The sequence below is a fragment of the Lytechinus pictus genome, chromosome 4 (assembly GCF_037042905.1).
Source record: "Lytechinus pictus isolate F3 Inbred chromosome 4, Lp3.0, whole genome shotgun sequence".
In the NCBI taxonomy this organism is placed as follows: Eukaryota; Metazoa; Echinodermata; class Echinoidea; order Temnopleuroida; family Toxopneustidae; genus Lytechinus; species Lytechinus pictus.
The window spans coordinates 25,935,875-25,949,369 of record NC_087248.1 but is presented as its reverse complement, the minus strand read 5'-3'; the positions used below and the strand labels follow the sequence as shown (position 1 = coordinate 25,949,369).

General features: G+C 35.9%; 1 protein-coding gene across 2 annotated transcripts in view; it reads right to left on the bottom strand.

Moving 5' to 3' along the window:
- Positions 1-12,225, bottom strand: part of LOC129259246 (uncharacterized) — a 49,057-nt gene extending 36,832 nt beyond the window's left edge. For both annotated transcript variants that reach the window (XM_064098728.1, XM_064098729.1), the window contains exons 1-4: positions 11,969-12,225; positions 9,497-11,073; positions 4,525-4,677; positions 123-311 (exon numbers count right to left, since the gene is read on the bottom strand). In XM_064098728.1, the coding sequence (XP_063954798.1) occupies positions 123-311; positions 4,525-4,677; positions 9,497-11,073; positions 11,969-12,188 (2,139 nt within the window). In that variant the 5' untranslated portion in view covers positions 12,189-12,225. The remainder of the gene's footprint in view (positions 1-122; positions 312-4,524; positions 4,678-9,496; positions 11,074-11,968) is intronic.
- Between the last annotated feature and the right edge of the window lie 1,270 nt (positions 12,226-13,495).

The following is a 13,495-nucleotide window of genomic DNA, read 5'->3' as shown; positions in this document are numbered from 1 at the left end:
GAAAGTAAAATTAAATCAGGATTATCAGAATAATATGATCATCCCTTGTGGCTGTACTAATTGGGGCAAATTGTTATTTAATTTTCGTTAAAAAAAACGAAAATGAGAAGGTGAAAATATACCTTTGCGGATGATGCTAAGGATGATAACGTTGAATAGAACTCTTCATGAAGTGAGGGATTTGTGTCTCTATATTCGCCACCGAGACAAAGTTTCCTGAGATGAGGCATCTTACAAATGAACTGAGCGAGATCACGTGATGAGGACAGACGTTGACTGAGATCGATGTACTTTATCTCAAGACACTCAATCTGGAATAATAGTACATGAGGAAGAAACCAAAATACGTCATCAAACAAGGCCTCAATGAGCAATACAAATACACCAGGCTTTGAATGAAAATAGTGGGAATTATTTGTCCGACTTGCTATTTTTAGCAAAAAACAATTTTGCAAGTAAAAGCAAGGGTGAATAATCGCCTCTATTCTTTTGAAACAAAGGCCTGGTATATTTTCTTATATTCTACTTTTTAATAAGTTAGAACGACAGATCTTTGTAAACTAGTTCTTGTACTCGTAATTCTTCCATTTTAATCTGTAACTGAAGCCACGCAATCAGTGGATCATTGATTAGTACCTGCGCCGTCCTTTCACGGGACTTGCCTAATAGAGACACCTCGCTGACTGGTGTGTCGGAGCATGGTCGGAGAGATTGCGCGATCTGTGACGTCATCGACGGAATAGTGCACCATTCCATCATTGACGTCACAGAATAGTATATATCCTTCAGTGGCCATTTTATTTTCAACATCATTGTAAAATAGCGAGACTATATTTGGTCACATAATGCTATTTAGACCAATCAGCATACTGGATTTAATTTGAAGGATACCTATAGTACACACTATTCTACATTTGCAGCGGAATGCAGGGAATTGGAAGACCTGTTCTTATGTGAAGATAGCCATTGTTATAAGCATTTCAACTTGTCAATTAAGTATACGCTTGAGAAAACACAATGAACAGATGCCAATATGGAAGGTAAAATTAAATCAAGATTAGTTCGGAAGATGTTGATCATCGTGGTAGTAAAGAAATCGCTGTAGGAGTTGATCTGTTGTCTCACGATAAGGCCTGCACTTAGTCTTGAGGAAAGTCGCCGCTTGGTTGTGGTAATGTTACTGTAGATTATTAGTGGCCCCGGGGGGGGGGGGGCAGTCAAATGTATTGCTATACACATGCGTGACCAAATTATTTCTACACACCCCTTTACGAGTTATTCTGTGTGCAAAAAAACAACCTAAAGAAGGTTTTCGCGGGCTTCACTTACACATTTTGGGCCCTAAACAAGTTGCCGCCAGTATATGACTCCAAAACAAGTTTTGTACAATCGGGAAGAACCCGATCACTTTTCAGAAAAGAGGAGGAAAAGGCCCCGGGAAAATAGCTTCGGGGAAAAAACATACCGTAAATACGGTTGACCCCGCGATTAGCCATTGACCAGTCTTTCAAATCTACCCTTTTTCTTGAAAATCGGTGTTTTTGTTACCCTTAACGAGTGCACGCGCGGCCCGCCAACAAAAACTATAAAACACACCGTCAAACGCGTTGTGTGTGTGTGTGTGTGTGTGTGTGTCACGCCTGTGTACATCAATATATCTGACTACCACCCCCCCCCCTGGATTAGGGGGATAATACAGCCCCCCACACCGGGTAATAGAATATATCCTATTCCTCCAGGATCGACACATACAGTTATGTATATGATTATGTTCTTTCTTAAAACCATACTACAATAAAGTTTACTGTCAAACCATATTGGCACAAACAAGCATTCTTTGATGAGTACCCGAGCGTTTTGAAAGCAGATAAATTTGGTAAATGTTGCTCATATTGTAGCTTATTTAAAGAGTTACTAAAATGAGTTAGTTCTGCTTATTAATGATTTTTAGCTTTCGGAAAGACTAGACTAGTAACGTTTTGAGTATCATTGAAAACGAGGTACCGTTATTATTATAAGATTAATGTTTCTATTTTCAATTTCATTTATGTAAAATGTATATGTTGTCTATGCATTACACCCTACCAATGAAACAAGTATATTGTTATTGTTATGTACTATGGACATGAGTTGAATATGAAACTTTTTTTTACTAATAAAGATGAAACACATACATGCGCTCTAGCTTTCGTGGACTTTCTTCCTACCGAGTACCATTCACCTGGGTTAAGTGTAGCAGAGTGTGGATAAATTTCTTGCTGACGGAAAACACGCCATGGCTAGGATTCGAACCCATGACCCGTTGTTTGAAAGACGAGAGTCCGAACCACTAGACCACGACGCACCCACATGCAATACCCACATGCTAAAACAATAAGCGGCATTGAAATCGGACTAATTGAAGTTCACCAATCCTTTGTTCTTATGAGCCAAACCAAAGAAATATGCAAATGAGGTAATTAGCATGCATGTGCCCCATCATCACTTGGCACAGGTAAAATTGAATCCGACACTACACATATACTAAGCGACATCGAAATCGGAGCTTGCTTTCTTGGTCAGGTTCCTTTTTTTAAGGGGGTTGTTGAAATGACGGGAAACAGCCCTACATAACCTCCATACGTCCAACCGAACGCTACATCACCATAAATGAACCGATACTACAGTGTGTATAAAAAACGGGACAGATTTGAAAAGTCTATAAAATATTTGTTTCAAATTTTAATGTCTATATTTTGGTGTTAATAGGTGATCTAAGGTCTTATCTTTCAAATGCTATTTAAAAAATGGTTTCGTTCATGCTTGAGCGAACACGGAATGTTTTTGTCTGGGTTTAGAAAGGAGGCTTGCGCCAAAATGGCATAAAATTATAAATATGATGATCGGACTTCTTGCTAATTAGCACCTCCTCTTAACCTTTTCATTATCTTTCCCATAACCTTCAAATCACGCGGTAGAATTCATTTTCAGATTTATTTGTTTGCTTGAATTGTTCTGTTGTTGTTTCTTTTTAAATTGCTCTCTGTTAGCTTTGAATATTCCATCTTCAAGCTAAAACAATTTTGTTTCAACCGGAGTATGGGAGAGCGTGGATTTTTTTTCAAATCCTTTCATTGTGTGCTACAAAGGTTACGGTGCCTTTTGAACAGTGCCACACAGATGATGGGCGGGGGCTTGGGATGCTCCCCCCTCCCCCTCAATTAAAAAAATCATGACCAAGAAAAAAAGTGGATAGGAAATAAAAGGAAAGATAGAAAGTAAACTATGATATTATTTTCTAAATATTATGTCAAAATCTATCACAAAATTTGACATTGTATTAAAAAGTTGGAATATTTGCATGCGCACTTCACTTGCTCACAATTTTTTAATACATTTTACCTTAGCTGCCATATCTAGCTCCTTCAAAATTGGCTCAATACACCATTGTCATTGAAAGATATGAATCCCTTTTTGTGTTTCCTGTCAAGCAATAAAACTTGGTCAAGGAATCAATGACCCCTTGAAAAATAGATTCACATCTTTTTAATAAAGGTACATAACGTATTTTTTTCACATAATAAAAGGATTTGAATCATCAAAAATTGTCCCAATTAATGATGCAAATCTTCGTGCTTGGGTTGACAAAAAAATATTCTTTTCTCAGTTACTTATGAAGGAAAATTAAAACGTAAGAGAAGTTCAAATAAAAAAAAACCCAAAATAATTCAAGTAAATAAATATAGTTGTAAATAAAATTTGACAGTATTATTCGAAAATTGTGGCACAGATAATGAAAAGATCAAGAGAGAGTCTCCTGACTAGCAAGAAGTCTGATCACCATATTACTCATATTCTGCAATTCTGGCGCAAGCTTCTTTTTGAACCCCCAACAAAAACGTCCCGTGTTCACTAAAGCATGAATTATTTTTTATTGCTTTTCAAAGATAAGACCTTAGAGCACCTATTTACACCAACATATTGACATCATAATTTGAAACAAAAATTTTATACACTTTTTAAATCTGTCCCGTTTTGTTTTTGATACGCACTATATAAGAACAATTTTGGCCAAGATGAAAAAGAAAGGAAATTCAAACAGAATGATATAATTTCTGAAAATCATCGCTAAAATAAGTATTTCATAATCCCATTTTATTTCTAATCGCTCACGGATATTAAAATAAAATATGCCACTGATTACAAGTAAATATTGTGTTTAAAGCAGCAACATTTTTAGCAAATTAACCTTTGGAAGAACAGATTTACCATGTTTACTCTTATAAAGTGCTCTTATTTCCTGGAGATAGATGTAGAGGGTATTACAAAACATTCCCGATAACCGGACATGATAATTATGTATGATTATTTTTACCACGATTATAAACATTATGATAATCTTTTGAAATTAACTGTAATCTACATGTACCAACACGTCATTTGTTAGGTGAAACGATCCCCCCCCCCCATTAAAAAACAATCATAACAATAATTTTGAATAAATAAGTATACAAATGAACAAATAATAATAATTTTAATACTTACTTTCGAATGAGTGGCGTTATGAGCAAGCACCGCGGATAAATTATCATGCATATCCTCTCCTTGGCCCGAGGAGATAGCGATCCATGCTGATCTCAGAGTGTTTGAGGAGCACCTGAAGTCAGCCAGGTCCTCTGAAGCAGTCTTTTCACATGCCTTTTAATGACAAGGTTTTCCAAGTATGCAAAACATTTATGAGAAAAGATAACACCATAGTATGTGAGGGGATAATCAAAGATCGATTTTACTCGATAGTTCAATTCATTATTTACGTGTATCTTGTTACATTATGGTGTAGAGTATTTGTCCAAAAGATGGTACATGAACATTGGGCTTTGCCTTGATCCTAATAGAGATGAAACATTCCGGGTTGATCATCTGGTGCATGTAGGTACTGAATATGGAAATATTGGAAATTTGACACAGACCACCTGGCACTTATGACATTCAGAACACAATTAAGCAACGGATTGTGCCTGTCACAGTTTCTGGAGCATGGGACTTCTCTACACGGAAGCCAATTTAGCATTTTTAAGCAATGCCTCAAATATTGAAGATTCGGGGAATGGCGGAGATATCTTTGAAACTACCAAATTGCGTAATTTTGTATGGTACTGTCACCCAGAGGGTCCGATCAACTCGATTCCTAGGGCTAGTCATAGATGAGTAACTATTTTGGAAACCGCACGAATGACAATGTCTGCAAAATCATTGCTCGCAATACTGGCATCCTTGGTAAATTAAAACATTTGCTACCACTTTTATGCTATTCTTCTATTCTAAATTAATTCTTCTTTACTTTAATTACGGACTTATAACTTGGGGGTAATGTAGCAAGTTTTCTAATTAATATACTATTTGTATTGTCCACCCCGCCCCCCAAAAAAAACAAAAAAAAGACATTCGTATAACAAATAATGCAGATTTCCGGGCACATACACGTACTCTGTTCTTAAAAATAAAATTCTGAAAATTAGAGAATTGTATACTCTTTCAACTTGGACGGTTTATGTTCAAGCTTAAGACTTAACAATTGCCTTTGCCTCTAACTGACATGTTTTTTAACGTAGTCACTTCACTCGCCAAGCAAGCTCTTTTCATTTACCACTGAATAGGACACAATTTGCTCAAAAGATATTTGTTTGTATGGATCCTAAACTATGAATTTTTTTACAAATCATATTAAACAAAGCATTTCAATTTACATTTTAAAAAATAAAATAATTTATCCTGAATGATTACTCGATTATTTGATTAGCTAATTATACATTACTGCGCTAATTAGGAAGCCTTTACTTAATTGCGTAAAATATGATTTTTATTGGTTGTTTCACATCAATGATTTGTATTAAAATGTACCATTGCTTAACTGTATGTATTTTTTTTTTTATAAAAACAACCATTCAACAATGCAAGCTTTGCATTTCAGTTGGTCCTAATATTTTGGTGTATATTTCACATGTGATTATATGTTTGTAGCCCCTCTTATGGTGCTACATAATTGGAGAAATAGGTTAAAAGAGATTAGTCTCTATTAATTTTGTATTGTAGTATTTGTATCCATATTTATAAACATATAGATAGAGAACATGCAGAGAGTGAGTGAGGAGAGAGTGAGATGATTTGGATGACCTTTTGTACATACTGGGAGGGAGAGAGCGAAAGAGAGAGCCAATGGTCAGTTCTGGCTAGCGTGAGTAAGGGTCAGGTGGTCCTTATTCTCAGAAAATAATGACATGAATGACGTAGTAGTATTTCAGGAAAACTTGATGGACTCTTCCATCTTTGCTACCCTAAAGGGGTAAGCAGTTCTTGTTTACTAGTTTTTGTTTGTTAAAAGAGATGACCAAGGATCAAAAAGTATTACTAGCTATAAATATACACACCCCTTCCCAAAAATAATAGTATTGTCAAAAATACCTATATATAGAGCTTCTGGAGGCATCCTCTTCACAACTTTTGAGATGGAGAGAGAGCATCTTCCTCCAGACATCACTTTTCAATAATTTCCGTATTTTCCTGATTCTCAGGTAAGGTCCGAAGTCATCCTTCCATATTTCAGTTTATAAGATTATTTAATAACTGATCTTATAGATTTATTTTTGAATATTAAGTTACTTTTCCAAAACTGTCTTTTACACATTTGGCTTATTTATCAATATTCGATTGAATAGTATTTTAAAGTTTAGTTTTATATATCTGATGATAGATACTATTCTATAATCTACATCTTATTGAATGTTTGATTTTTCTTATAATTGTTATTAACCATCTATGATTATTGTTCATGGTGAAGCACTTGTTATTCATGATTGTCTAGCAGCGCGAGCATGGTGCGAGTTTTATAGTTGAGCCTTTTGAACTTTGCGAAATACAAATTTTAAGCAAGTCGCGAATCCAAAACAACTGAACGGTATTATTCTGGTCAAGCAGATAGGCTGAGTTCCCTATCTTGCCGCGTTAATACCGTGCGGACTCCACTGTATCTGATTAAAGACTCTCTTGAATAACATTGTGCTAAACCATTCTATTTCATTAATGATTTGATGTATTATTGTTAAATGATTTACTAATCCTAGTTGATATAAGAATATTTGAGATGAAGTTTCATAATTGATATTTAATATAAGAAATAATTAATCATGCTTTGATTAAACTGTATACACAACTTTTGAGATGGAGAGAGAGCATCTTCCTCCAGACATCACTTTTCAATAATTTCCGTATTTTCCTGATTCTCAGGTCACTGGTCGTCTGACCATGAACGGCATCACTATTTTATTTCTTTCTGCACTGAGACCCTCAATGCCAGTATGTTAGTCTTAATGTATCAGTAGTTGTTTGACAACTGTTTTAAAGTTATGTCCAGTGAAGTAAATTCTAAGTATCATTTGAACTATATGTTCATACCTGTTCTGATAATTATGTAACTAGGAGTTACACCATTTTTTTTATAACTGTAAATATCATGTATATAATGATTATTTGTTAGATTAGAATTAAAGGAACATATATCCTTTATATAATGAGTATGTTAGTTTATTTTATCAAGTATTTACATTAGTTAATAGCATAGTGTGAATGTTGTTGATTGATGGTGTCTGATTCTGTGATGTGTGATTATTACATAGTAAAATAATTACAACCTAATAGTGTTTTATCTAAGTTCTATCTCTATAGATGGACAGGGTGGGAATTCTATGTATAAAAATCCTTCCGCTGCGCTGTTGTTTATTGTAAAGTAAAAGATCCTCCCCCATCCAAAACGGTCCCGTGTTACATGTTCATATGTCAATTATGAATATGAAAAATTGAAAGTGGAAAATGAAAACAATTGACATAAATTTAATGGATAATGGTCAATCCCACGTAATGGCATTTAGCCACTCTGGTATGCATAAACAGATAGCCTGACCCTGTAAAGATAGGGTGAGACACCACAACCATATTTTTAATCCAAATGAAGAAGAATGGACGAAAAATTTGATGTACATATGATATGTGGTGTTTTATGTGCAATTGATGTTGCATTGGGTAACATCATGTACATCAGCTTAAAGGCAATCATGACAGATAATCTAATGCTAAACCTTAGAAGCTCACTTCTAACTTCTTATGACACTAGTTTATATACATATACATACATTTTTTTAAAACAAGTTCACAACTAGTTACCATTAATGCATATAGCATTTCCATTTATTTGAAAGCAAGATAAAAGAGCATTGAAGTAGATGAAATGCCTTGCTCAAGGGCATAGCTGCCGCGGCCGGGGATCGAACCCCGGACTTTTTCATGTATAGCCAGGCGCCTTAGACCACTCGGCCACGGCACCTCCACTACATACACACACACACACACACACACACACACACACATATATATATATATATATATATATATATATATATATATATATATATAAATATATATATATATATATATATATATATATATATATATATACATGTATATACATGTATATATATATATATATATCACACAATATTTAAATTAAAGAGTTGCCAAAGCTGTAGTACATGTATAACTTTACACATGTGTATACTTTCTCCCATACGTGTACTGTATCAAAGCAATAGCTTTGATCCAGCTGAGGCATGGCGGCTTGTCATTGTTCAAAACCCACCTTCACCCGACAAAGGAAATTATAATTGGTATGGTGTCGAAAATCTGTCTATCTGACGGTCAATCGGATCGGGGTCGCCCTAGCCACTAACCCGTCTCTGTGGTCTAGTGGTTAAGGCACCGGCGTTCAAAGCTGGGGGCCCGGGTTCGATTCCCGGCAGAGACATTTTTTCGGCATCATCAATTTTTCCAAAAAGGGTAGATAGCTCTGGGGAACCTTGATTTAAGCTACGCCTACCATTGTTCTCTTCATCCATTTCTTTCACACAATATATATATATATATATATATATATATATATACATGTATATATATATCCAGTGAACCATACTTCGATTCAGACCTACTTTTTTAGTTAAAAAAAGGTTAAGAAACGTGAATTTTGTTTCTTTTAACTATACAAAATATGGTTTAAAAGTAATAATTTTGGAAAAGCAATTTGCCTTACCCCCAATCACATAAATAGACAGCAAAAGCAGAGAAAAGGGCAATCAAATAAAGCGGTTGTGGCCAAAAATGTTATTGTTTATTTTTCTTGGGGGTTGCGGCTATTTTTAATTTAGGCCCGGCACACTTTTTTCTCGAACGCGAGATAAATTTTTTTTATAATATTGTCATTTTATGTTAAAATGCATTAAAAAGAATTTAAAAAAGGGTTGGCGTATCGAAATGAAAAAAATAGGATGTTTGACCTAGGTCTAGCCTTCTCTTAATATTTTTTCACTATTTCATCTGCATTTTTAAAACAATTTTTTCGTTAGAGTGAATTTCCCCTTTAAGATTTGGATGTTGCTGTTCTTGTATGAATTGCTTTAGAAAATTTACTTACCACTTTGCGATGATTCATGATGAAGATATGTCCCGCTTCTGTGTGCGCCGGCATCTCTTCCCCGATCACAAGTGTCTTGCTGGATGAAGTCAATAGATGATCTGCCACATCTTTAGCCACTGTTTGGTCTTGACTCTCATATGCTACATCAACAATGAAGTCATCATCGTTACGCCCATGCGCTGATGCTGTGAGACGAGTTATGATATCCAATCCGACCTCCTTCTGTTGGGCCGAGGTGAAGTACAGAATCTCACGGAATTCCCTTGCTTTTTCGATTATATCCTTCATCAACCTGTCGTACTCGCTTCTGTTTGAGTTGTGAAGAGATGTGAGATACATTCCTGCTAGATACTCCTGAAACAGCTTATGAGGGAACTGGACAGATGAGACTGAAGAATGAGAATGGTGTCTTCTCTCTCTCCGTGAAAGGGTTTGCGTTTGTTTAGTGAGTACTCCGACTTGGCAACCTGTATCCACAGAACCCGGCCAGGTCTGGAATTCCTCTTCAGTGAACACTAGCCTCCTCTGCTTGAGCCCATGCAAGGCAAGGCAACCAATATTGGATAGATGACATAGGATTACCTTTCGTTCTCGATCCACTTCTCCACCATTATCACTTGCAGACATATGGAGCTTTGAAAGATAATGATCTACTAAGAAGCGGACCATCTCATCAAACAGTTGGGAAAATGTTTGCAGTTTGGACATTGCAACACGGCGTTCACCATCAAATTCTTTCCACATGATGCACAGCATTACTGTGTATATTGGAAATGGGGCCATGTTCTCTCTGATCACACCGTTGTTTGATATGAATCGATTCAAATCTTCAGCCGAAGTTGTGTCTGTATGGAAGAACTTAGTGATGTAGGCAGACAGATTTTTAGCAGAAAAACCTTCGACTGCAATGAAAGCATAGAGCTTTCTAAGCTCACTAATCTCCCGTATCTCATCTGATTTCCATCCTCTTGATGTAATTAGCACTCTCCCTGACTTGAACAGCCGATTTAAGATGATCAAGGCGATCTGGTGAGGGTTGTTTAGATCCCCAGCTAACTCGTCTAGGCCGTCCAGAACAAGAAAGACGTCTTTCTGGTGGGAGAAGATATGTTTGTTCAGTTGCATGGCTGTAATCTCAATGTCGTCTGGGAGGTAAGACTTTATTATCTCTCCAATAGTCCTATCATTAACGTCACGAAGAAGGACGAGAAGTACCAATTTGAATTCCTGGTACATGTAACTTGCTCCATGAATCCAGTCCCAAACGATCTTTGCACAAAGAGTTGTCTTCCCCACACCTCCTTCACCTTCAACCAGCAACCGTTTAGGAAGAACTTCGTTGACTTTAGTCTTGAGCAAGTCAGCGTAGAGTAGCGGTGCCTTACTTGTTGTCCTCTTGTTTTCTTCCATCAACATTAGGTTGGTGAAGATCTCATCAAACTTGAATAAAACGGCGCTGTTCAGTGGATCTGCTGGAATCTGACAGTGGTGAATTAAAGAATATTCTTTGACCGCTTTGATGACATTTTGGAATTCCTCTTCTGTCATTGAGGGTATGTGATCACCAACCTGACCTGTGATGAGATAGAAAATAGCATGTCTCTAGTCCAAAGTAATGCAATTCAACTGAATATGAATGTCCTTTCTTTATTGCGTTACATGCAAAGGTAAAGGCATACCCTGCCTTTAGCTGATTTTCCGTGTTTTCTGTTGTCTTAATGTTTTCTTGCTGCTTCCTTTAGCATTTTTGGAAATACTTGATGTAAATTTCAAAATTATTTGAAGTTTTGAGTTTATTATTAATATTTGAGTTTTCCACTTCATTATGACTAACAAGAAACACCTTCAGTCTCTTGTAATCATTATTTTTGTTATTATATTTCATATTAATGAACATTTTGCTATTTTCATTTTCCTTATATTAATTGTTATTTTATAAATATTATACAAAGAATGCATGCAGCCGTGTGCGTTAGTGGAAATGCAGAGCACGCGAGGTATCTTTAGATAGGTGCCGCACTGTGCACTAGCCGCTTGCGGCGAGTGCCCAGTGTGCTCCATCTGAAGAAACCGAGCTTTCTCTGCATTTACTTTTACGCACGACAGAGCAAGTGCATTATTTGTTTTATAAAATAGCAACACAGAAACAATTTTTAAAAAACTTACAGTACAATTTTGTTGGACTTCTACCGCACTGGTTTGCTTGAGCGTGCAAGGTCAATTTCCTGTGCGCACCTTTTGCACTGCCGTGCAGTGCACAAAAAAGTTGGATGTCATGTGACGCGTATTGACCAATCGCGATGCTTGAAATAATACACCTATTTTATAAATATTATGATTACGTATCATCGACCTCATGATTTTCATCATCATTGCTCAAACTCTCATTGTTATATTATTTTTCATTTATATAACATTATCATTATCATATTTTCTCTACATAGTAGCAGGATAGGTGCTGTTTATCACCTTTCAGTACACTATCGGCAAGCTGTACCAGTTTGATGTCTTTTAACTTGTTGGATAGTTTCTCCCTCGCTTCATCATCTCGCACTCTCTTTAGCCATTCGCAAAGCATCTTATACGTAGCTCCCATGATGTTGCTAGTGTTATCTCTCTCAAACCGACTTAGTTGAGCCTCAGTGAATCCTAGAGCTAGCCCCACCTTTCTGAAGTCTGATGGATCCATACCGTCGGCAAGGAGATGTAACTAATGCTCAGTTAGAATCCTATAAGGGTATATTGTATAGAGAGTGAATCAGCATTTTAATCCAACATTACTTTTTTGTCTATTTGCAGACTATGTTTTGGGAAACGATTCGCATTGTGAATATCCATTAATAAGTATTTTATACGGATGCAATAAATTTTTATCCATCAATAATAACAAAAATTATTATATATGATGCAAAAGCTGGATTGTTGCAGCTTGAGACAGAACAAGTCATCAAAAGTAGTATTTGCGAAATTAAGCGACGCACTCGATTTCCGTCAAATGCCATTGGACTGTACAAGAATAAATCATCCAATACTGAAATTATGAATAAATTTGTTGCACTGCCATATTAAAGGACAAGTCCACCCCAACAAAAAGATGATTTGATTAGAAAGAGAAAAATCAAACAAGAAAAACACTGAAAATTTCATCAAAATCAGATCTGAAATAAGAAAGTTATGACATTTTAAAGTTTTGCTAAATTTCACAAACAGTTATATGCACATCCTGGTCAGTATGCAAATGAGGGGACCGATGACATCACCCACTCACTATTTCTTTTGTATTTTATTGTATGAATTATGAAATATTTGAATTTTCTCCTCATTGTCTTGTGAGTAAAGTTTCATTCTTCCCTTAACATGTGGAAATTGATTGCTTTTGCATTTTGTGGTTCAAACAAGATGGTCATAATATTGTCATATCCGTAAAAAATGAAATTTTGTATAATTCAAACAATAAAAAAAAAAAAATAGTGAGTGAGTGACATCATCAACTCTCTCATTTGCATATCACTGAGGTGATTATAGAACTGATTTGGGAAAAATAAGCGACACTTTAAAATGCCATAACTTTCTTATTTTACATCCGATTTTGATGATGTTTTCAGCATTATGCTAGTTTGATTTTTCTCGTTTTATTCTAATCAACATTTTTCTGGGGTGGACTTGACCTTTAAGCATGTTAAGGAACTGAATTCAATTTGCTTACTTGGTATTTGGACCCGGGTTAGACTCCACGTCACCAGACCTTAGTAGGAGCACGTTGGTCATATGAGAAGAGTAAGTCATTTTGATTACATCACCGTAAGATAGAGGCGATCTGTCATGTCTACTGACTGGAGAAATTGGTGTTTCATGATACTCTGCGACCTTTTGATTAGGGAGTAACATAGAGGGAGAGACAACAGTAAAACACAATTTACTTTGCAAATTGTTCTTTTTAGTTCTATGAAATTCACATCTTTCCGACTCCTTTTTTTCTGCGGATGTTAAACCCAA